The sequence below is a fragment of the Myodes glareolus genome, chromosome 21 (assembly GCF_982192425.1).
Source record: "Myodes glareolus chromosome 21, mMyoGla1.1, whole genome shotgun sequence".
Taxonomy (NCBI): Eukaryota; Metazoa; Chordata; class Mammalia; order Rodentia; family Cricetidae; genus Myodes; species Myodes glareolus.
In genome coordinates this window covers 35,127,894-35,153,182 of record NC_142046.1, presented here as the reverse complement: position 1 = coordinate 35,153,182, position 25,289 = coordinate 35,127,894, and the positions used below count along the sequence as shown (strand labels likewise).

The 25,289-nt window shown below is 43.1% G+C and overlaps 1 protein-coding gene across 6 annotated transcripts in view; it reads left to right on the top strand.

Annotated features, from left to right (window-relative positions):
• Positions 1-25,289, top strand: part of Neb (nebulin) — a 182,921-nt gene that overhangs the window by 99,888 nt on the left and 57,744 nt on the right. For 4 of the 6 annotated variants that reach the window (XM_087899946.1, XM_087899945.1, XM_087899944.1 and 1 more), the window contains 29 exons: positions 809-1,012; positions 2,039-2,143; positions 2,285-2,392; positions 2,917-3,228; positions 3,876-4,079; positions 4,870-4,974; positions 5,924-6,031; positions 7,173-7,484; positions 8,063-8,266; positions 8,910-9,014; positions 9,651-9,758; positions 10,650-10,961; positions 12,897-13,100; positions 13,497-13,601; positions 16,879-16,983; positions 17,086-17,397; positions 18,234-18,338; positions 18,891-18,989; positions 19,374-19,475; positions 19,575-19,682; positions 20,351-20,662; positions 21,729-21,833; positions 21,947-22,051; positions 22,374-22,478; positions 23,076-23,183; positions 23,286-23,399; positions 23,838-24,035; positions 24,379-24,483; positions 25,178-25,282. In XM_087899946.1, coding sequence (XP_087756072.1) covers positions 809-1,012; positions 2,039-2,143; positions 2,285-2,392; positions 2,917-3,228; positions 3,876-4,079; positions 4,870-4,974; positions 5,924-6,031; positions 7,173-7,484; positions 8,063-8,266; positions 8,910-9,014; positions 9,651-9,758; positions 10,650-10,961; positions 12,897-13,100; positions 13,497-13,601; positions 16,879-16,983; positions 17,086-17,397; positions 18,234-18,338; positions 18,891-18,989; positions 19,374-19,475; positions 19,575-19,682; positions 20,351-20,662; positions 21,729-21,833; positions 21,947-22,051; positions 22,374-22,478; positions 23,076-23,183; positions 23,286-23,399; positions 23,838-24,035; positions 24,379-24,483; positions 25,178-25,282 — 4,584 coding nt within the window. The remainder of the gene's footprint in view (positions 1-808; positions 1,013-2,038; positions 2,144-2,284; positions 2,393-2,916; positions 3,229-3,875; positions 4,080-4,869; positions 4,975-5,923; positions 6,032-7,172; positions 7,485-8,062; positions 8,267-8,909; positions 9,015-9,650; positions 9,759-10,649; positions 10,962-12,896; positions 13,101-13,496; positions 13,602-16,878; positions 16,984-17,085; positions 17,398-18,233; positions 18,339-18,890; positions 18,990-19,373; positions 19,476-19,574; positions 19,683-20,350; positions 20,663-21,728; positions 21,834-21,946; positions 22,052-22,373; positions 22,479-23,075; positions 23,184-23,285; positions 23,400-23,837; positions 24,036-24,378; positions 24,484-25,177; positions 25,283-25,289) is intronic. The other 2 variants (XM_087899947.1, XM_087899948.1) reach the window with 2 other exon arrangements.

Genomic DNA, 25,289 nt, shown 5'->3' with positions numbered 1-25,289 from the left:
CAATTTCTAGGAAACTGAAATGTTGTAGTGACCTAAAAATACAAGGGACACTTTTGTTGTCAGCAGTTGACACCCTGTGGCCTCACAGACACCCCCTTGTTGGTTCAGTAGCTTCCTGCTGTGATTGGGCTCTGACTAAATAGTTGCTTTTGGAAGAATTATGAAAGTAATAGTATTGCAAAATTACAAAAAAAAAGTTCTTCCAAAACCATAAAAATGAAATGTTGCCCTTAGAAGAAGTGTTTCTTTATAGCTGATTATTTAAATCCAATGAAAAAATGAATTCCAAGGCAAGTCAAAAAAGACTTACAATAAGTACAAGGAAAAACAAGATTTCGAAGCACATGCATATAAAGTCGTGTAAAAAGGCGACTTTTATTTGCACAAGAAAGCATATTCATTCCCAAGTGGTCAGTTGGTAGTATTCACCCTGTGTCTATCATGTAACTCTCTGAGAAGCCTGCTGCCCAACAGCATGGGAACCCCCTGTGTTCCAGGAGAATTCTTCCCACGTGAAGAGGTGTGGGCATCACACACACAGCAAGCACCTTTCCCTGGAAGTCAGGCAGTAATGTCCCTAATGCTTTGTTCCACTGAAATCAAATGTTGAAGAGACTTGATGGGTCTTAGAAATGCGGTGAACAACAACCAACTCTAGGGACATGGTATTTGATAAGCCTTTTTAGGCGAAGATGGGTCTTCCTGACATTGTACACAGCTACAATCCCGTAATTCCTTGTATGTGTTCGGTCAGTCAGACGCCAGGATGACGAGGCGACATCTCAATGCTTAACACTTTGGTTTCTAGGCCGTCTACAAAGCTGACCTTGAGTGGCTGAGAGGCATCGGATGGGTTCCCATTGGCTCTGTCGAGGTCGAGAAGGTGAAGAGAGCCGGCGAAATCTTGAGTGACAGGAAGTATCGCCAGCCTGCCGACCAGCTCAAGTTCACTTGTATCACCGACACCCCAGAAATCGTCCTGGCGAAAAATAATGCCGTCACAATGAGCAAGGTGAGTTGTTAGCGGCTGTCTGCCACCAGTCAGGCCTGCCATGGACTTGACCCGTGAGGCGGGGGATGGCAGGGTGAGCCAGGGAGCAACAATAAGGAGAGGGCCCACTTCCGCAGCCTCCTGTAGAAGGACTGCGGGAATTCTAGCTAACTTCTGGTGCTTTCCTCCGACTGTGCCCTCTAACCATAGGTGCACGTGGAAGCCAAACCTGGGGATCACCTCCCCACCAGTGCACATTCCCTCCTCAGCTGTGACCTGCCTCTGCACGAAACATTGGCCCAGGTGGAGCAGACGTAGGCCCCTGGTTCTCTTGGTTCGTGGTTCATGCCACAGCCTAGCTGCCTCTTTTGTTCCGCTGATTTAGGCTGTGAGAATCCACTTTAAAGCCGAGCTGGTATTGTTATCGCACAAGAGAGAAGAATGTTTTCCTCAGACTCCCATCTGTCTGCTCATCTTTTATCAAATCAGTAGATCCTTAGTGGGCGCATGTGCATTCCAGGTTGAGTTGAACTACCTGGGTGTCTTTCGGTTCTTCCGTTGTGAGAGTGAGCTCTCAGAAGAGAATTAGAAATGCCTCTCGGAGAGAGCTTGCAGAATAAAGCTCCAGAGACCAGTTTACACCACACCAAGAACAATCACAAAGGAGAACCGAGAGAAAGAGGCAGAGAGAATCTACTGTGACCTTTGGACAAGAGCAGTGAGAAACGTGTACATCATTCTCAGGAACACTCAGCTTCCAGCAAGTTGGGTTGAGCTTCATCTGTAGGCTGACTTCTCTGTGTACGACCTCTGCTGTGTAACCAAGCGCTCTCCGGAAAGCTGAGGGTTCACTGGGTGAAAAGGATTCACAGTTAGGCCATCGTATTGGTTTATGAGAGCGCTCAGGCCATGCCCAGTTGTCTCTGTGTTGCCAGGTTTTATTGCTTACTACCTTTAGAAGGCTCTATGTGTAGTAAAAACGGGTTACAGTTGATGAGAACTGGCGTGACTGGGATCAGCAGAAGGCTTTACTCTCCTTCTCCACAGCATTTATACACAGAAGCTTGGGATGCTGACAAAGCCTCCATCCACGTCATGCCAGACACCCCTGAAATCCTGCTGGCCAAGAGCAATTCTGCCAATATCAGCCAGGTAAGAGGGGTCCTCGGGTGGCGTTTAGTCTCCGTAGAAGCCATTGCAATGCTTTTCCTCCTCAACGATGTCTTCTTTGGGAGTGGCCTGCTGGGTTTCTAAAGCAGTTCCGTTCTCTGTTGTGGTTTACCTTCTACCTAGAAACTGTACACCAAAGGCTGGGACGAATCGAAGATGAAGGACTATGACCTGAGAGAGGATGCCATTTCCATCAAAAGTGCCAAGGCCTCCAGGGATATTGCCAGCGACGTGAGTGCCTTTCCCTTAGATCCTGTGCTTTTCCCATAGTGCCGAGCATTCTGGTTATTGAACCACTATGCAAATGCTTCTATGTGCATTTCTCCAGATCACCCCCCCCACACACACACACACACACAGAGACTCATTTTGCAGAGAATACATTTTGGAATTAAAGGATAATTCTCAAGAATAAGGATATATCAATCATTACACTCTTAATTTTAATTTATTCTATTTTAGGTATGTGTTTGCCTGCATGTATGTCTATACCCCGTATGAGTGGCTCAAGGAGGCTAGAAGAGGGCATGTGATCCTCTAGAACTGTACAGGTTGTGAGCTGGGAATAGCATCTCATCCTCTGGAAGAGCAGCCAGTACCGTTAACCACTGAGCCAGCTCTCCAGCTCAGCTATTTTCATGATAGCAGAAAAGCATAAAAATTATACTGAGATGTTAGAAAGTTGAGGTTTGAAATTCTTGTGCATACCACGTGATCTAAACCTGGTTTTTCTGAACTGGTTTCTGGCATTTTAGTACAAATACAAGGAAGCCTATGAAAAACAGAAAGGCCACCACATCGGAGCCCAGAGCGTTGAAGACGATCCCAGGATCATGTGTGCCATGCATGCAGGGAAGATTCACAGTGACAGGGAGTACAAGAAGGAATTCCAGAAGTGGAAGACCAAATTCAGCAGCCCGGTGGACATGCTGGGCTTGGTGCTGGCCAAGAAGTGCCAGACCCTGGTCAGCGACGTGGACTACAGGAACTACCTACACCAGTGGACGTGCCTGCCTGACCAGAATGACATTATTCAAGCCAAGAAGGCCTATGAGCTGCAGAGCGATGTATGTAACATGAGCTTGGGGAATAAGGAGGCAGGGATGTTTGCTAGTTGTTCAGTCGAGCCTCTAGGTATAGATCTGTGGGCAGTGAATAGCCCAGGCCGGAGTGGGGAGAGGGAAGTATCCTTCACACAGTTTAATAGAAAAACCATGGCAAGCAAAATGCAGAGATGAAAGCTCTACTGAGGCTGTGTCTTTTATTTCTGAACTGGTTTTTCATGCCGTTTGTAATTTCTGGCAAATCGACACATCGTAAAGATACAGTAAATCTGAACGTTTTTAAATGATAATCACCAGTTCCAAAACACTAAACAGATGTGAGTTATTTGTCGCGGGGTTAAAATGGAGTGAGAGTCAGCACAGGTTCCCTTTAAACCTTCCCCAGTTATGCAATTGCTTTAACATTTCACATTAGTATATTGTGGGATTCATAAATACTCTTATATTAATGGATAGTAGAAATAGCTGTGTTTACACCAATTACTTTTGTCATCAGTATTAAAACCCCTGCATCCTCTGAGAACACAGCTCTTCCTCGTGTCCTACCAACATCCCCCATGCTCCTCCACCCCTCTCCTCAAACCCTTGGGTTTTCAGCTAATAGAGGGCCTGTCTAACATTCCGAACACTGTGGTCTGACATCTTGGCAGAGTGTGTATAAAGCAGACCTGGAGTGGCTGCGTGGGATTGGCTGGATACCAGAAGGCTCCGTAGAGATGACCAGAGTGAAAGGTGCTCAGGACCTCGTGAACGAAAGACTGTACAGGACACGGCCAGAGGCCCTGAAGTTCACCTCCATTGTGGACACTCCCGAAGTTGTCCTAGCAAAAGCCAATTCTCTGCAAATGAGTGAGGTAAGAGCCACCCACCTATTAAGCTTTTGTGTTTCTGGGTACAGTGTTCAGGTAAAGACAAGTAAAGCTGAACCGGACTGTTTTCTTCAAAGATTTCTAATGAGGCTGCAGACCTAAGGGTCTCTTAACTAGCTTAGAGCAGCCACATTGGAAATAGCACTCTGCTAGGGGGAACGTGTCTTTCCCTTCTCACAGGGACTTTGAAACATTAAACTGAAAGATGTCACTCCGCAGCAATTCTAGGAAATGAGTATTATAACTCTTACTAGTACCGAGTCACGGGACATAATGCTACATCGTGGTATTATACGTACTCATTGCACAAGACAAGAGTCCGCAGAGAAACAGATCCAGTGTGATCTTTTTATAGATGTCTATGTAGAGAGAGATTACAGTCTTAAGAAATTGACTCATGTGGTTATGCAGGCTGGCAATTCCAGAATCTACAGAACAGATTAGAAGGCTAGAGACCCAGGGGACAATGACAGTTCAATGTTGTGGGTGCTTTCTTACAGAATTCCTTCTGGATGGGGGAGATGAGAAGATTACAACCTTCAACTGGTGGATGAGGCCCATCCACACAATGGAGAGCTCATTGTGCTTTTTGTAGTGTACTGAATATTTTTAGGATCTGTCTGAATACCAGTGCCTGCTCAGTAGACCCTCAATTTGTCATTCTAAGCACATATAGAAACATTTGCTTTTTTAGATAAAGTTGTTGCTAAGACTTAATGTTTCGGCTGTCCGTTCTCTGTTGCTGAGCTAACGTGATGTTTCCTTTTGTCCTCAGAGGCTGTATCAGGAAGCCTGGAATAAAGACAAAACCAACATCAGCATTCCCTTGGACACTCCAGCTATGCTGCAGGCTCAGATCAATGCCTTGCAGATTAGCAATGTAAGAGAAATAACCATGGTGTGGAGAAGCCTCTATCTTCTCGCTAATGAGTAGTTCCCTATCTTCTAGCTAATGACTAATGCCCATGTTGTTGGTGTTAATTTTTTTTCTTTAGCATCCATGATAGAAGTTCTGTCTTTTAAAAGGTTATTGTAGCTGGGTTATCATATCATATCATATCCCAGCACTTGGGAGACAGAGACAGACAGATCTCTGAGTTTGAGGCTAGCCTGGTCTACAGAGTGACTTCCAGGACAGCCAAAGCTACACAGAGAAAACCCTGTCTTGAAAAACAAACAGAAACATTGCATAAATGCATGACTGAGTGTCTAGACTGTGTTCTCTCTTCAGCCTTGAAAGGTGTTCTCCTCATGGCCAATGACTGTGCCATATATATATATATATATATATATATATATATATATATATATATATTTCTGAAATAATAAAACCCTAGTCAAGCGCTTCCATGCCAACTTAGGTCATCTGATAAGACTTTCTTGTTTGACATTCCAAAGTCAAGTGATAAGCAAAGTAAAATTTTAATTACATTCAAAGACCATGAGTTAATATCACATTCCTTCAAAAGAATACTCTGAGTTAAAGAGCAAAATTAAAGGTAAGCCTTAGGAGGTCTTCATGGACCTTAATGAAGCATCCTTGGTTTCACCAGTCATTCTGAAGTCTCCACATACTGCGGAAGGGGGATGTTTTCAAATACACATCACGGTGGGATGAAAGTAAATATTCTGTCATTGGTACTGCTAGATGCTTAGCTTTAAATTTTACATCAGAGGTATCCCTGCTGCAAAGCAGGCATCCAGCAGCAAAGGGACTCAGCAATGCATGCTGTTCCTGCACTGCCTTTACATTATGGATTATGATATCTGCTATGCCTGCTATGAGTCTGTCTTCATTTTCTAAACAAACCTGTGCTCTGGCTCTCTAGAAACTCTATCAAAAAGACTGGGATGAAGCCAAGCAGAAAGGCTATGACTTACGAGCGGATGCCATTGAAATCAAGCATGCCAAAGCCTCCAGAGAAATCGCCAGTGAGGTAACTTCCTTCTGCTCTGGGATTTTCTCCCCCATAAACCAATGGACTGTTTCAGTAGCCCTTTTTCCTTTCTTTGACCCGTGCAAATTGCTGTATTTTGTGTTATACATTGTTTATCGGTAACAATGAAACATGAAACAGCTTTTAAATTTTTGGGTGAAAATGTAGGAACCAATACAGTGTCATTATATCCCCAAATATTTCTGGCATTCTCCACAGGATAAATGATGGTCATTCTGTACAACACTTCAGGCTGAAATCACATTTTTATCAAATATTTTATGCTAGAGGCTTATATATAATATTTCACTTCCTGCTAATTCAAAGTTCACTAGCCGTAACATGGTCCAAGCCATCCCCTACTCCCAGCTCCAAGCCTCAAACACACCTTCCTTTCTCTGGTTTCTCTCCTTGCCTCATCTGTACACATAGCTGCTTCCTCCTCCTCAGCCTTCATGTTCACCCCTTAGCCACCAGTACCCACATCTTAATCCCAATTCTCTCTCTCTGTTTGATCCAAATACTTCCAGGTTGCCCCAAAGGGCACCATCCCCCTCCAAAGCTTATCAGATTTAGGCCATTGTCCACAGACCTATTGTCATTTCCTGTTTGAAACCAGTGACCTTGCTTTATGAAATGTATATTTTTCCAGTCTCTAAAACTGTGCCTATGACTCTTCCATATCTGATATCTCTTCAGTGCCCTTGGGTCTGTCTGACTGGACCCTTCACCTACCCAGCAACCTCATTACTGTGCCATCTTCTTCTGAATTATAGGACAGTATAGGACCTACCTCACCGCAACACTGTGAGAATTAACTGTTATTATAACTGCCACTGTTTAATTATTTTTAAATTAAAAAACATCATTTTAGTATGAATGCACCTCACACATCTGAAACTCTTGTCTAAGTAGTGATTGCTCAGAAATTTTAGATTTGTATGTTATTCTAATTCACTTACTGTTTTCTTCCTGATTTATTCGTCTGCCTAAAATAGTCCTGGTTTCTCTAGACTCAAACAGATAATGGCTTTCAGTGTTGAGCCAATTTGCATTAAAATTAAGATTCTGAAATAACTTAAAGGAAAGATATCAATATTTTATTTGTCTTTTTCTCTGCTTTCTTTCCCCGCAATATTAGTACAAATACAAAGAAGGTTACAGAAAGCAACTGGGCCACCATGTGGGTTTCCGCAGCCTGCAAGATGACCCCAAGTTGGTATGGTCTATACATGCTGCCAAGATCCAGAGTGACAGGGAATACAAGAAAGCCTATGAGAAGTCTAAAGGGATTTACAACACACCCTTGGACATGATGTCAATTGTTCAAGCCAAGAAATGCCAAGTCCTGGTCAGCGACGTTGATTATCGTAACTACCTGCACCAGTGGACTTGCCTGCCGGATCAGAACGACGTGATCCAGGCTAAGAAAGCCTACGAGCTGCAGAGCGATGTGCGTATGTCTTTGCCTCCAGGAAGATAGCGTGTGTGGGTCTAAGTGTAGTGTATGCTCTAAAGATATCCTTTAGACCGTATTCATCTAAGGCATTCTGAAAAATCCAGGGTATCAATAGAAGCTGTCCTGACATCTCCTGTGTTGTGAAGAATTCTTGTTTGTGGTAACAGGATTCTATTCACCACGATAAAAATAATCAGTCTTGTTCTGTGTAATTCGGTAGAAAATTTCAGTCCCACTGTTCTGATCTTTGCATGATCAGCTGTCTAAATTTCAGAAACAGATAGAGGCATAAGGAAATGTTGATTTAATTCAATTGACACATGTAGTAAATACTATAGAGCTATTTTACAAGGGGCTCCTTCCCTAATATTCCTATAGCTTCTATTCCCAGAGGTTCAAGAGAGACCATGAGCTTCTCCTAGAGACGGTGCCAGAGATAAAACATGCAAATATTCATGTTTAATCTGAATGCCCTTTGGCTGACTTACAGAGGGGTGCTGTGCGGTGTTCAAGTATTGGATTCTACTGGCTAACCTGAGTCTTCTTTCTGTGTGTTTTCCTCCTCCGTGTAGAATGTGTATAAGTCAGACCTGGAATGGATGAAGGGTATCGGATGGTTGACCGAGGGTTCTGTGGATGTCATGCGAGTGAAGAACGCTCAGAATCTTCTGAACGAGAGGCTGTATCGTATAGGGCCCGAGGCCTACAAATTCACTAGCATTGTCGACACCCCAGAAGTGATCCTGGCGAAGACCAACGCTGTGCAGATCAGTCAGGTAAGCTGGTGCGGTTCTGTGTCCAGGAGAACTCTCAGTTGAGGGGAATTAAAATGGTGAACTTCAAATTACCACTGTCACAGGAAGTAAGATCTGGGGCACAGCTGAATCCACATCTTCAGCCAGTCAGCCATCTCTGTAATTGACGCATCTTGGGTCAAAACAACTGAGTCCAAACTCTGATGCACATTTTAATTGCATCCGAAGTTGCAAACTAAAATGCTATTTAGTACCATAACACAGAACTGTCACTTACCTGTGGCTACTCAATGATGACGTAGACTGAGAAGTCCCAGAACAATCCCATCTTTAGACATCACGACAGTTATTTTGGTTAAGTAAGCAAAGTCCTAATTAGCATTGTCTAGTATCAGAATTGCCTATATTATAGATTTAAGGGTCACATAATTAGATGTGGGATTGGACTAGCATAGTTTTTACTAGCATATTTATTGCTAGTTTTTACTAGCATATTTAAATTTATATTGTACCATACACAAATTATTCATGAAGTTATTTAGTATTTGTAAATAATGTAATGTATATGTACACACACACACACACACACACACACACACACACACACACATATTCATGTGGTAAGGAACTCCCTAATCTGCTGTGCTGTCTTCCCATCCACCAGCCACTGTATCGCGATGCCTGGGACAAAGAGAAGGCGAACGTGAATGTGCCGGCTGACACGCCAGTGATGTTGCAGTCCAAACTCAATGCCATCCAGATTAGCAATGTAAGACACCCCAGTATTTGCTTCATAGAGCGCTCTGGTCCACAACACTTTCCCCCAGTGTACTCAGTGAAAGTTGTGCCAAAAGCACGGCCCTTTTATTTCAAGTCTTTAAAACACTAGGAATTTGTGTTCTCTCTCTGCTTTTTATAGTGTAGAGATATATCCTTGTTGGAAAGGGAAAGGCAATGGTTTCTTAAAAGGAAAGTGAAATGTAACTTAAACGTATTTGTAGCATATTGCTTTGTTTGCCTTTTCAGTAAGCCCATCATTGTTTTTATCTTAAAAGCCCACCAATTTATAGTTTTTTGATTTTTATATGGCTTTTTGTCTCTGAAATTTTTGACACACACACACACACATACACACACAAACACACACACAAAATATTGGAGATTTTTGTACTGCACACCTTGAAATGTGCTGGAAGTCAAATTGAGTGTGAAACTAGTCTGTCATAAAAATCCTGGGAAGATTTATGTTCAGCAGAAGTGTTAGCAACAGTTCATTTTTTACAATCAGTAACATAGTATTTTATTGTCATTGTCGAATGTGTGTACAAGAGTTGTGCTTGATCTTAATGTTAACTCAGCAGCTCCCTCTTCAGACTTATTGTGGCATTGCACTCCCCATTTGCAGAAACAATATCAGAAGGCTTGGGAAGATGTCAAGATGACGGGTTATGATATACGGGCAGATGCCATTGGGATCCAGCATGCCAAGGCTTCTCGGGATATTGCCAGTGATGTAAGAGCTCTTCCTTGTTCACAATCACTGAGTCCTAGACACATGGGGAGGTGATTTAATTCCTCAAGAATTAGAGTAGAAGGCCAGTAATTTTCCGAGTGTATTATTTTAAAATTCCAAATTCCAGAACAACTTGTCCAGTGATTTGAGAAGATTCCTTGCCTACTCTTAGTTCTACAATTCCTATATTTATGCACAAAATTTTTCTCCTCCCCCTAAAATCTTCTCAACATCAGTTCATTTACAGTAACACAGTTTTGTTGGGTTAATGAACATAGAAAATGTTGCTATCACCCTGAAGTGTGACACATATACTATTTGTGGTTCCTTCGATAGTTTTCGGAAGTACAGGGACAAGTTTTCTTAATTGTAAAATCTTTATTTTAGTTAAAAATGTAAATTTAGTTTAAAAAGTAATTTTAATTTAAAACGAACCACAGTTCATTGTAATGTAACAGAGATGTTGATTACCCTCTACTTATGTTATGCATTTATTTATGTATTAGTTTAAAAATAAGTTTACAATTTCAAAATAACTCCAAGCAGTTAATTTTATTTAACATGATAGGGAGTACAGGGTTGTGGTTGTTTATGCTAAAGCATCTGAAGGTAGCGAGCAGTGACTGTAGTCTGGGAGTCGCTGACGAGGCTTGAGCAGGCGATGGGTCTTATCTTCAGGGTGCCCACAGTGTTTCCAGACATATGTTGTTAGAAAGAAAAATATCATGACAAAAAGTGCAAAAAAAATTACAGCATGAACTTAGAGAAAAATAGTCTCCAGAATAAAAGTGGCACAAGGAAGGTGGGGTTATTGTCAATGGGAAAATGCTGTCTTTAGGAAAAGCGTGCTTGAAGAAACCTTGTCTTCCCTCTTGTGCCCACGTTTCCCAGTATCTGTACAAGACTGCTTATGAGAAGCAGAAAGGCCATTACATTGGATGCCCCAGTGCCAAGGAAGACCCAAAACTGGTTTGGGCAGCAAACGTGTTAAAGATGCAAAATGACCGACTGTACAAAAAAGCCTACAATGACCACAAGGCCAAGATCTCCATCCCAGTGGACATGGTCTCCATCAATGCTGCCAAAGAGGGCCAGGCATTAGCAAGCAATGTGGATTATCGGCAGTACCTGCACCAGTGGTCTTGCTTTCCAGACCAAAACGATGTGATTCAAGCCAGGAAAGCTTACGACCTGCAGAGTGATGTAAGTGTCCCTGGGAAAAATACCCTGCACACCTTGACATGCTGGCTCTTGTCAGCATTCTAGGAAGCCTAGCTCTCCCATGTGAGCACATCCCTTTACTATTTTGCCAGATTTTAATGACTCTGCTATGGTCAGATTTGTTCAGGAAGTTCTAATTTTCATTGGTAAGATGCTATCAAAAATTTCTTGGAGATTTACTGAGGCCTTTAACACTTATGGTTTGTTCAATGTAAGGATAGCCATGGCCCTTCAGCTGTATACTAAAGAATGATAGAGATGTCTTCCTTGGAATTAATTCAAAGATTAGGGACATGCTCTAAACCCACCTATTTATATTCCTGAATGGAATGTTCTTAGCATGGGGTGTTTACCTTAGCCAAGACATTTTTAGATTTATTCATACTTTATGCCATTTCAATTTTTCAAAAATGATGGATTCTATAAGGTTATGTGTTTCTTTTTAAATTATTTATTTTATGTGTATGGGTATTTTACCTGCATATATGTTGGCACACAATGTGTGTGCCTGCTGCCCTCAGAAACACGGGAACTCTTGTTACACACAGTTGTGAGCCCCCATACAGGTGCTAGAATTTAACCAGGGTCCTCTGGAAGAGCAGCCAGTGCTCTTAACCACTGCCTCATCTTTCCAGTCCAGGGTTATGCATTTCTTGTGTAGAATGGGTGTCTTCTTTTAATTTTCTGAACTTGGTTTCCTTATTCATCAAGAGGTGCTTATTAAATGTTGAATGAATTATTAAAGGTAGCATGCTTATAGATGACTTAAGTTGCCTGGTGGCAGAGGCAGGGTAATTTTAGAATAAACTGCATTGGTATACTGAGTAATGTATTTAAATCACATTCTTTAAAAATGAGCAAGGGAAATGTGAATTTTGAAGCTGGCTTATTTTAAGATTTTTCTTTTGAGATTGTCTAGTATTTCCATTCTCTTATTCCCATTTTAGCTTGACATTTGTGTCCCACAACTAGCTATTAAAATATCATTTCTAAGCAATGGCTTTTATGTTAATTGCTGGTGTTTTAACAATAGAACAGTTTTATGTGCTTGTCTTTTATATGTGGTGTGATAATCAAGGATACACCAGATCCCAGTTGGAAGAGAGGGACCCTCTTAGGGAAAGAAAAGTCAATTAGTGCCAAAATTGTGCAGTTGGTTTTTGAATTCTTAATTATCCCTCTCAAAATACTTATTAAATCTGCCATGTGCCAAGCATTGTATTAGCACAAAAGATGTGAAGGAAAAGCAAGGTGTGGCTCTAGGTTTGAGGAAGTTCACAGTGATGCAGAAATGCAGGCTAGAGAAGAGTGCCAGCGGAAATGGAAGGGCGGGGGAAGTGTGTTCTGTGGCGCTGTGCAAAGAGAACTAGGACTCTCCTGGGAAGAAGTGCTGGTTCAGCAGGCTTCTGAAGGTGAAGGGGACAGTCAGGGACAGCCAGTGTGATCAGGACACAGAGGGAAGGCCTGGGAGGAGGCTGGAAGGGAATGTGGCGGCTAGTACCAGTCCGGAGTCCATGCGGAAGTCTTCGGTCTTCATCTTGAGACCTGTAGGCTCTATATGAGGGGGACTCCGTGGTTCCAGATTTGAACAGAGAACTTTGTGAAGGTTGTTCTGGTTATGGAGGGAGCCATTTTATGGCTTTGATTAGCTAGATACCCATCATACATCATCCCTGCATAGACCCAAGCGGAGGGCTGCTTCCACACGTACATAGGCACTTCAGTGTAGGCCCCCGGCACAACTAAAACCAAACACGGCTGTGTAGGTGGACAATGCCAGGCCGGTGCTCTTTCCATTATTGCTTATGAAAAGGAAGACCCGACATAAAGAAAATGGCTCCCCATTTCATTGCCACCATCAGAGAGAGACAATATAGCAGCATCTACTTCATCTATTTAACTGGGTCTTCTCCCCAGGCCATCTACAAGGCTGACTTGGAATGGCTGCGCGGCATTGGCTGGATGCCAGAAGGGTCTCCTGAAGTACTGAGAGTCAAAAACGCCCAGGAGATCCTGTGTGACAGCGTCTACCGGACCCCCGTGGTGAAGCTCAAGTACACAAGCATTGTGGATACGCCAGAAGTCGTCCTTGCTAAGTCAAACGCCGAGAATATCAGTATTGTGAGTCGCTGTTGTTCCCTGTGCGTTAAAACTAAATCTAAGCTACACATGACAATCAAACAAAAAATTGAAAATGATAAATTATGTTGGCCACCTATTTTTAAGAAAAATATTGATAAATGTAAGCAGCATGAATAATAGCATTGTTTTGGCTTGGGTTATTTTTAAAACCTAAAATACTAGTGATGAATACTAATATAATATACTTACCAAATTTGAGTAACTTACATGTCAAAATTTTAAAAACCTTTACTTTTATGTGAAAAGATTCTGGGTCAGACCCCCCCCCAAAAAAAAAATAGTTCTAAGTTGTTCACTGAAACTAGGAGAGAACTGTAGTGATATCTGTTTTTATTTGTTTGTTTATTTGTTTGTTTGTTTTGGTTCCTTCCATAGCCAAAATACAGAGAAGTTTGGGACAAAGATAAAACTTCCATCCATATAATGCCAGACACACCTGAAATTAACCTCGCCCGAGCAAACGCTCTTAATGTGAGCAATGTAAGTATCGGATGCAGCCACCCGGCTGGCACATCCACATGGCCAGGGAGAATCAGGGTATCTGAGGGGGAGAGTACTCTTGCTGCCAGCACTTGGCCCGCAGTGAGGAGCAGAGCAGAGCCCTGGCCCCAAGGCCTAGGAACCAAGCTGGCTACTAGTTAGCCAGTGACCGCAGGACCAAGGGAAGGGAATAAGAACAAGGAAGAGGGAAGAATAAAGAAATGCACAGGCTAGAAAAATAAGGTAATGACAGAATCAGACTCAATTATGTTTATATAATCGATAATCATAACTTAATGTAATAATAACATATGTTGTATATAATGGTTATTTGATATAATGAATATAATTATACATTTAAAATATAAATATATGGGTTGATTGCAAGACCCAGATTGTGGGAGATTTCTTAGGAAAATAGAAATTACCAAAACTGACTCTGGAAAAATATCAAAAACGCATAGCAACAAAAAGAGATTTATTAAATGCTTTGTCCTCTAGAGCCAAGGTCCTCCTGGTCATTTCATAGGATTCCTTCAGAGTTACAAGCCATTGATTACTGGGGAGCCTAATACAAGAAGAGAGCCGTCTTAGGCTCCAAAACTTGTTACAGATAGTTTCTCAAATCAAAACTGCCGAGAAATAACAACGGGAAAAACAGTAAAAATGTTAAAAAATCAAATTCAGTTGTACATTCAAACGATAGGCTGCAAACAAGGGTCCAGGCATAACAGGGACTCCGTGCCAGAAGCCTAAAGAAATAGTAATTAATACATGAGAAAAAATGTACACTTTACTGTATCTTCAAAGATGTGACAAGGTGCATTATTCAGTCTTATTTGTTGATAAAATCCTAGTAAAAGGAATAAGTGAAGACAATTTGACTATGACATTAAAAGCCCATCTCAAAGCAAAGGCCATTTCGTCCCCAGCAAGCCTCTGATTCAAGTCAGGACTGAAACAGGTATGACCACACACAGCACCATCTGACAGTTCTGACAGTGTGGCTCTCGATCATACGTGAGGAAGAAGAGATGAGAGCTGGAGCAAAAGAAGCAAAATTGCTCTCCCAGAAGCAGTGCTAAGCCTACCGTAGAACCGACGAGTCCACCAGCTCGTGAGCAAGATTCAGTTTACACGATTCGCCACACATCTCAAGAGAAGGGTGTGGCGGATGCCACCAGATACCAGAAATTGCCTGTGGGTAGAATAAGTATGGCCATAATAAAAGGAGGGGTGCCTAATGCAATCTTTCCCATTTGGAACCTCATGTTTATTTCCAGAAAAAAAAAAATCTGTGTGAGGAGATGAGGCAGCTTCCTCGGCCGTGTTCAGCTCCCTCCGTCCTCCTGCAGTGGAGTAGATGGAGCTGAAGTCTCTGGAACGTGGGAGCACAGGGCAACTGTAGGGCACTCATGGGTGTCTCGGGGGGCTGGAGATGCGGTCTCCGTGTCACAGTGCAGGTCTCTCTTGGGGAGTTTCTTCACCACAGCAAAGAGACTTCTCCTGTTCAATTCATAGTCATTTTTGACAGAAGAGTTCTGAGAAGTCACAGATGCTTGTATTTTTTTACATAGTCTATTTCTCTTCTGGAAATACACACTAGATACTATTGCTAATATCATGACAGCAATGTTAGTACAGCCTTCAAAGCTATGCTAAAAGCGAACGCATTCGCTTTGGAGAGTAATGACAGTAGTTCACACTGTAGGGAGAATCAAATACCTCCCTGGAATGCAAATCATAATGTCCATTTTCTTACATGTGCTATTACTGTTGTGATAACTGATGAGGTCTGCTAGTCCCAGCTGCTTCCATCATTGACAAAAAATGGCTTTGGTGGGATACTGATATGAGATTTTTATGGGTAGCAAAGCAAATTCAGCTCAAAGGCACTCTAAGAATACAGGTAAAATAGAGTGGGTCCTGACTTAGACAGGGAAGTTGAGACTGATATAAGTTTGGGAATTTGTCAATGTTCTCCAAGTTATAAGTTGAAATTAGACCTTGTTCCTGGGTTTGTTTGTTTCAGTTCTTTGAAAGAAATGTATTTGATCATATAAACAAGAAAGAATAAAAAAAAATGTACCAGGCAGTGGTGGCGCACACCTTTAATCCCAGCACTCAGGAGGCAGAGTCAGGCAGATCTCTGTGAGTTCGAGGCCAGCCTGGTCTACAGAGAGAGTTACTGGACAGTCAAAGATACACACAAAGAAAGCCTGTCTCGAGAAAAACAAAAACAAGCAAAAAGATGTTAAATGACAATAAAGAAAAGCTGAAGACAAAAGAAACGTTAGGAGCAAAATGGTAACTTGTTTATATGAAGTATACTCTAGTATGGTATGTTAAAATATGGAACACACTTTTTTCTCTTTATAGAAAGCAAGTTGGTTGTTAAACTAGGCCCACCCAAAGTTAAATATATATGAGCCCACACAAATTCACACAAATAATCTTAAATGAGAATTCAATCAATACTTAACCATACTTACAAGTACAAAATTCACCCAAGGACTCATTTATTAGATATACCAAAATTGTGACCCCATCATTAGTTATGACACCGTCATGGAGTCCCCATGCTGAATGGTGGGATTTTTAAATTATGTGTTTAAATCACTGTTATTCCTGAGTCTTTCTGCCATGATCAATACAGAATGTAGCCTTTAAAATGTTTGTGACACATATACGTCTCAAACACGCACTAGCCAATGCCATCATTTTTGATCTATGACATTCTTGTGCATGTGATGACTCTAAACTGTCCTTTTCTGTGCCCTTTTATGATAGTTCCCTCCATCTAACTTTAAAATAGAAAATAAGGATCTTGGAGGGGAGTGATAAATTACTACTTTATCTCTCTTGTTTTTACCAACCAAAAAAGATAGCGGTCACATCCAACTGTCCTTTATCAGGAGATCTGATGTGCTTAAACAATAAGCACCATTGGTTCTAGGAGAGAGAAAAAGCCATATTGGAAAGAAAAAAACCTCAAAAATGTAAAACATTTGTCCTGGTCACACTAGCAAAGTTGAGCTAAGGAGACTTGGTAGTAGCCTGTTAGCATCTAGCTTGTCTCCATGCTGTCTACACCGACCCTGAGAAAGGGAGGTTGACACAGGCCTCGGACCACTAGGGGGAGGCTATGAGGCGAGGGAACAAGAAAGAAACCCTGTCGACCCCAGGTCTTTGACTCTAGATACTACTTCATGTTCCAGAACAATGATGTAGAGAAAACAATTTTTTTTTTTACCTCGTGTACCTTTTTCCTCTTCAGAAACTCTACCGTGAGGGCTGGGATGAGGTCAAGATGAGCTGTGATGTCCGGCTGGATGCCATCCCTATCCAGTCTGCCAAGGCCTCCAGGGAGATTGCCAGTGACGTAAGTGGCCCTTCCGTGCCTTCCGAGTTCTTTCCCAACGAATTCTCTGTGTGCGTCCGAGGACCCACTGTGACCCATCTGCTCTGCTGTTTTTCTCTACAGTATAAATACAAGCTCGACCACGAGAAGCAGAAGGGACACTACGTGGGCACCCTCACAGCCAGGGATGACAACAAGATCCGGTGGGCCCTCATAGCTGGCAAGATTCAGAATGAGCGGGAGTACAGGCTGCAGTGGGCCAAGTGGAAGACCAAGTTCCAGAGCCCCGTGGACATGCTTTCCATCCTGCACTCTAAAAAATGCCAGACCCTGGTCAGCGACATTGATTACCGCAATTACCTACATGAGTGGACATGCATGCCTGACCAGAACGATGTGATTCAGGCCAAGAAAGCCTACGAGCTGCAGAGCGACGTGAGTGGACCGTACCGTGTCATTCTGCTTTAACTCCCAGACAGATCATGACATAACATATACCTTTGTCACAATTACATGTCTTTACATGGTTCCAAGTTTGATAGTAGTTAGGCCTCTCAGTGCGGTATCAGAATTAGCAATGCCAGGAAGCCTATAAATTTCACGTAAAGAAATAAATGGCAGTGTAAATGAATCCTGATGGAAGGTCCCAAAAAACTTCTTTGGTAAATCAGGTATGTGGCACACATCTCTAAACCCAGCACTTAGGAGTCAGAGGCAAGAGGATTGCCGCCAGTTCAAGGCCAGCCTGGTCTAGCACAAGGGCTACACAGTCAGATCCTGCTGGAGGGGAGGAAGGAGATGACCGTGGATGACTGCGGAAAACTACTGTCTGCAGCAGGTAGATAGCAGCCAAGGTCTGTACAGATGAGCTGTTGGTAGTTCATACTCGGATCTAGGCACATCCACACTTTTCCAGCAGACGCAATTGTTTAGAAAGAGCTCGAGAAAGCTGTCAAAATTTCAATTCGGGAAATTTTTTGGCAAGTCTAAAATTTCCTGTTTCTCTTGAAAATTCTGAACGTGCAGCTCTATACAGGCACTGCCTCTTGGCAACTGTACCCTGCAGGTGAATTGAGGTTAGTTCATATCCAATAGAAAAAAAATATCTTCTAGCTGCAGCTTCCTGGTCCGGCTGCTTTTACTACTCTACCTGCCTGGCTACCTGAGTGCATCTCTCGTGGCTTTTACACTATTTACATTGTATTTCCTCATCAGACCAATAGGCTCCAAGAATTAGACATGTTAAATTAATTCTGCCCTTCTTTTCACAGGCTGTTTACAAGGCTGACTTGGAATGGTTACGTGGAATTGGGTGGATGCCAAACGATTCTGTCTCTGTCAACCACGCCAAACATGCTGCTGACATCTTCAGTGAGGTACTCCAAGATTTTGCTCAGCCGTTCTACACATTTCCTTAGAACATGAGCAAGAGACACGAGCCAAAATATAATCACCTGAGGTCAGCCTTTTAACCGTTTTCCATTGCTGAGATTTAAGCCAGACTTTGTCCACAATGTACTATGGCTGTCACATTAGGGACCACATCCCTGACAGCATCCAGCACACGCACCCACGCGTGAGAGAGCACAAATGGGAAATTTCTGTTGTCAACAATTGCAGTGTACAATTGTAGGGAGTTCTTCCAGTTGGAAAAATGGAATATCATGATACAAGTAATGATAGATCTTGGGAGGTGAGCATTTTGCTGCTTTAAAGTCTGCGAGGCCCTGAATTCAAACTTCAATATCAAAAGGTCATAGATCGTATAATAAGGCAGCATGGGTGTTTACAAATATAGTGCTAAATTTCCAAGAAAATGCCATTCACTGAAAGCACTGTATCCCCTAACAGAGGAGCACCCTTACTATAGTGTCTCTCAGCTCACACATCCAGGGACCATGACTGACATATTTCTCTTTTTCTCCCAGAAAAAATACCGCACCAAAATAGAAAGTCTCAACTTTACTCCTGTGGATGACAGAGTGGATTATGTGACAGCAAAACAGAGCACTGAGATCCGAGACGACGTGAGTTTGCACTGCCGTGAAGCCACACAGCCCTGCGGAGGCTGTTGTCATGACTTCCTGCCTCTTGCGATCATTGAGCTATATTCCCATCACCCAAATTATTGATGCTAGCAATGCTTAGACAACAGAGAGATTTCTTTTTTGTTTGTTTGTTTGTTTTTGTTTTTGTTTTTATTGAGTTGGATATTTTTCTCCACTCCCCTCCCTTCCTCCCCTCTCCCCTTCTACCTTCTCCCATGATCCCCACACTCCCCATTTTACTCAGGAGATCTTGTCTTTTTCTACTTTCCATGTAGATTAGATCCATGCATGCCTCTCTTAGGGTCCAACAACAGAGAGATTTCTTAACATCAAGTAATTTACCCTAATGCCGCTCACTTTCAGATTAAATATCGGAAAGATTGGAATGCCATCAAATCAAAGTATACCCTTACAGAAACGCCGCTGCTGCACACCGCCCAAGAGGCTGCCCGCATCCTGGACCAGGTAGGGGATTTTTTGCAGTGGCCTAGGATTTTTTGGAGAGGCCTAGCAATCCTCCTCTGATTGCTCATTTAGCCCCTATGATGGCTCTTTGTCTTTTAGCACCTCTATAAGGAAGGCTGGGAGAAACAGAAAGCCACGGGTTACATTCTGCCACCAGATGCTGTACCGTTTGTTCATGCCCATCATTCCGGCGATGTTCAGAGTGAGGTAATTTATCCCAACATGACTGTACCCTGCAGAAACTGGACCTTGCCAAAAGGGACACGGGTTGCAAGACACAAATGTCAGCTTGAGGGTGCCCCACCTCAGCTTGGTAGACCTGGCTGTGCTTGCTGAGGGCTGAAATACCCCCTCCCTTTTGGGTCTTTATACTTTGGTTTGGGGCTTGGTTTTGGTTTGTTTGTTTTGTTTTATTTATCCTCGTATCTTCTGACCTCTATAAAATCTGCAGGCTCCCAAATAAAAAAAAATGCCACAGTTAGAGAACAAGCTCATGAGGTTTTTCTCTATTTAAAATGGCTGTCTCGGCCAGGTGTTTATGCACAAGCCTATAATCCCAGAACTTAAGAGGTAGAGGCAGGAGGATCAGGAGTTCAAGGAGAACTTCAGCTCTCCTTTATAAAGGCCAGCCTCCACTTGGCGAGTTAAGAAACTGGCTAAAACAACAATAACAAGGCTAAACTAGCTATTTCTTCGTATCTGTTTATCTCAGTGGCATTTATTTCTATTTCAGTGTGGGTTTCGTTGTCTCAGAATAGAAGTGTCCACCAGAAAGCTAGGGAGCGAACCTGTTGACTGTTCCTTATGTTCATCAACCCTGCTTTGTGCCGCGTGCTTATCAAAGCTGATGGGGTCCGTCTTCTGCCTCTCCCCAGCTGAAATACAAAGCAGAACACGTGAAGCAGAAAGGTCACTATGTCGGTGTCCCCACAATGAGAGACGATCCCAAGCTGGTTTGGTTTGAGCACGCAGGCCAGATCCAGAATGACAGGCTCTACAAGGAGGACTACCATAAGACGAAGGCCAAAATCAATATACCTGCTGACATGGTGTCCGTGGTGGCCGCCAAGGAGGGGCAGAACCTTGTCAGCGACATTGATTACCGCCATTACCTACGCCAATGGACGTGCCATCCTGACCAAAACGATGTTATTCAAGCAAGAATCGCCTACGATCTTCAGAGTGACGTAAGTGGCTGTCGTTTCTTGTTCTCTCGACTACGCCATACACTATGAGAATAATAAGCAGCATCCCATCTTTGACACTTTGAGCCACAAGCATTGAGTTTGTCCCTAGAAAGGAATAACGCTGGCGACTGAGCTGAGATTTTAGCAATCTTGATCGAAGATGAATGAAGACTGAGGAAAGCCGACCTACTTCTCTGGATGTCTTACACCTCAAGGGACTTAAGTAACTGCTTATAAGAGAGTCAAAGTTGAGAGAGAGAGAAAGAGAAAGAGAGAGAGACAGAGAGAGAGACAGAGAGAGACACAGAGAGAGACAGAGAGACAGAGAGAGAGCTGTAAGCTGCATGAGCCCAGTATCCCTCGGGAGGGTACTATGACACACCACCTCACCCTGAAGCCTCAAGTGAGCCCCCTCCACACCCCCACCTTTCGTAGGGGGGGACCAGATCGTACACTGGAGTCCTATCTCAGACACAGAGGAGTAACTCAACATGGGGCTTTTCATCATTACCAGATGGAAGAGACTGCCTCCTTGCTTGCTACAAAGCGACTGGTGGCCAGCTTTCCTCCAGTCTGCCTTCCTTCATTTTATCTGGAGAGGGCTGGCAAACCCAGGAGCTAGGGCTGGAGAGAAGGTGGTGATGGGAACAGGCAGCCTTGTCCAGATGAGAGGAGATGCCTCCCCACTCCCCACACCTTCATGAGCATGTCCATGTACACTCTTCTTCATGTAGTCCGGGTAGCTAGCGTGGGATACCCTGCCCATCTATGACTGCAGCCTCTTTGGTAAACCTTTCCTCACGGTCACAACTTATCCCTAATCTAGTCGCCCTCCAGCGACCTAGCTGTCACAGCACTCCACCTTGTGATGAGTCCTTAAGGCACTGAACTCAGGACCTTGTGCAGTCTCAGGCTCAACAAGTAATACCAGGCAAAGCCATGGCTGAATGAACGAGACAACAGCCGCTAAAGAGAAATCCATCCCAATCTTCTGAAAGATTGTCTGGAATTCTCTGCAGTTATCCTGTGTTGCCTACGGCCCCTTCCATCTCCCCTCTCCCCTCAGAATGTCTACAAAGCTGACCTGGAATGGCTCCGAGGTATCGGCTGGATCCCTCTGGATTCTGTGGACCATGTGAGGGTTACACGGAACCAGGAAATGGTGAATCAGGTATGCAGAGCTATTGGATTTTTAACCTAATGCCTACTTTCCTTACCTGCCACACAGGGATGGGGTGCCATCTGTGGGAACAGAGCTATCTTAATTGTCTCTATTCATTTCAGATAAAATACAAGAAAGACGCTCTTGACAACTATCCCAACTTTACCAGTGTAGTGGACCCTCCAGAGATTGTTTTAGCCAAGATTAACTCAGTCAATCAAAGTGATGTAAGTTCATATTGTATATGTTGAAGTGCTTTGACCAAGAAGCTAAGTGAATTATTGATTGCCTTAGTTCTAGATAATTGACGACTTAAAATTGAGAGAAGGATAAATTACAAGATAATCTTTGACAATGGTATATATTGTATCCACTTTTACATATCTGTATTCTTGACCACAATATTCAATTAGCTAAAATGATCTGGAAGTCAACCAATTGGTTAGTTTTTCTATATAAATGTAGATTTTTATGTCTTCAAGGTTTGTCTTAGGAAATTTTAAATGTGAGTTTAGGCTAACCAAAAGGTTTTATTTTTCCTCTTTTTAGGTGAAATATAAAGAAACATTTAATAAGGCAAAGGGCAAGTACATATTTTCTCCAGACACACCACACATCACCCACTCCAAAGACATGGGGAAACTCTACAGCACTGTGAGTCCTATTTTATGTAATGACTTGTTTCCTAATTATGGTCTTGTCAATTCTCGTATTCTTGACTGGTTTGTAAACTGATGAACTTGGAGGGTGGTCAGTTGTCAGGGTGGCCAGTTGTCTTCGTTGCTTCTACTAATGCAGATAAGTAGGTAGTGGTGTAGTAAGTGTTACCAGGGCTCTGAAGACAGCACAAAGGATGGAGCAGTACCCAAAAGAAAAAAATAGAGGAGAACACATCCTTCTTCAGCAACCCTACACATATAATTCCAATCAGCAAATGGAAGGCTTATGCTTCCTAATTTAATTCAGCTAATTTAAAGACGTGTGTGTGTGTGTGTGTGTGTGTGTGTGTGTGTGTGTGTGTGTGTTCCAATATGGAACAATGTTTGGTGAGTCTTTTCCTTGTGTGCAAAGTTCTCATCATTTTTTCAAGAAGTCTAAATGTAATTAACTGTTATAAAATGTTTCCATTTGTAGATTTAATCAAATAACTTCCTGCTTCTAGGTTAGACACACTAATGAAGACAAACAAAATTGGTACTATCTGAATATAGGTGAATGTGATTCTGTTAACATAATGTTTCTTTGTTCCAGATACTATACAAGGGAGCATGGGAGGGAACCAAGGCCTACGGCTACACCCTGGATGAGCGTTACATTCCCATCGTTGGAGCCAAGCATGCCGACCTGGTGAACAGTGAGGTCAGTTTGACTGTTTCCCCTCCTAGGATCAGAGCCTTTATTAAGGAGCAAGAAATAGAATAGAAAACTCCAGCGATTCTTAATGTTGAACCCATTTTTCAGCTGAAATACAAGGAAACCTATGAGAAGCAGAAGGGTCACTACCTGGCTGGAAAAGAAATAAGCGAATTCCCCGGAGTGGTCCACTGTCTGGATTTCCAGCAGATGCGGAGTGCGGTGAGCCAGGGCTTACCTCCCTGTGAGATGTGTACAACTTCCGTGTGCTCTTGTGTCAACTCATTTATTGCCTTCCCCGTGACTCAAGATTAGCTGGAGGAGAGAGTAGTGGGGGGGATGGATCATCTTTCAGATTTCATCACCTTAACTGTCTGTAGACATTGCCCCCTGCCCGTTTTTTTTAACTAAGCCTACAATAAGGGCTTTGAATTGGCAAAAAAAAAAAGAAAGAAAGAAAGAAAGAAAGAAAGAAGGAAGGAAAGAAAGAAAGAAAACATTGCATTAGAGGATTAGAAGGACCACTTTTTAAATTTTTAATGTTATTTTATGTATTATTCTCTATGTACTGATCTACATTAGAAACGGGACTAAAGAAATTGGCTTGAATATTTTAAGTTTTCATCCCTTGATAATTTCTGTCTCTAAAACCATCTCTAGTTGAACTACAGGAAAGATTATGAGGACACAAAAGCAAACGTGCATATCCCCAATGACATGATGAACCACGTGCTGGCGAAAAGGTGCCAGTACATCCTCAGCGACCTGGAGTACCGACACTACTTTCACCAGTGGACGTCACTTCCGGAGGAGCCCAACGTGATCCGCGCCCGAAACGCCCAGGAGATTTTAAGTGATGTACGATGATGCCCTTTCTGCACTTTGCCTTAGCTTGCAGACTTCACCTGCTAAACCTCCCGTGGTGCCACTTCCCCTGCTCACAGACCCAGAGACTTCCAACACTAAGTGGCATGGCTATCTACTCTTCGTGTGAGGGTCCCCTTGCGCCATAGGGCACCTGTGCTGAATATTTAATCGGTTCAGCACTAGACTCAGACTTAAGCAGTTCCCCTCTAAGGCATCTTTCAGCCAGGAAGTAGCTTTCAGCTGGTTGAAGGTCAAGGAGCAGCAAAAAGCCATCAAAGGGACAAACTGTAAATTCCGAATACCTGCCACCTTTTGTCTTTCCTCTCTGTTGCAGAATGTATATAAAGATGACTTGAACTGGCTGAAAGGCATCGGCTGCTATGTTTGGGACACACCCCAGATCCTCCATGCCAAGAAGGCATATGACCTCCAGAGTCAGGTGAGCCGATCTCTCTATAAGGACCAACTGTCCAGATGTCATCGTAGTCCTTGGTAGCATCGGTAGGCTGCTGGCCAGGCTGTCCCTAAGCTCTGATGGGAGATTGCTGTAAAGGTGCATGATCTAAGGTAACTCATAATCTAAGGCAACTGTCCCCAATCAGACCTCTTGTGGTGACCTGCTCTGGTGTGACTCTATCCTATCGCTGAAGGTCATGTGCATTTGGGACAGGACGTTACAAAGGAGAGGGTTGTGGGATGGTGAACTGTTTATAGGCATCTCCATCTTGGAGGAGATGGAGGTTTAACTTGCAGAATATAGGAAGTAAAGTGTGCTTTGACAACAGGTACCTGTGCTTTGGGGGACATCATTATGTGGGGCATGTCGCAGCATCTGTCACAGCTGAGCTGTGATTGGGCAGGTCTGATGGCTATTAGCTACTGTGAGGGCTGGAAGGCGGCACGGAGAAGGTAACAAAATGAAGAAAGACACCTCACAGTGATCCAGACCCCTGTCTTGGCCAAGGACAGCTGCTGCTTGTTTTGGCTGCTGCATGAAGTCTGTGAGCCGCAGAGTGGTGGCGGCCTGCTTCTTAAAGCAGAAACCCAGAAATCAAGACAGAGATGGCTAAGATGCTAGAAGCAGCTGACTTTGGTTTTTTGCCATCTTGGACGACTCTTGTTTTCCTTCACAGCTACAATACACAGCAGCAAGCAAAGACAATCTGCAGAACTATAACCTGGTCACAGATACGCCGGTTTACGTGACTGCTCTTCAGAGCGGCATCAACGCCAGTGAGGTATGAC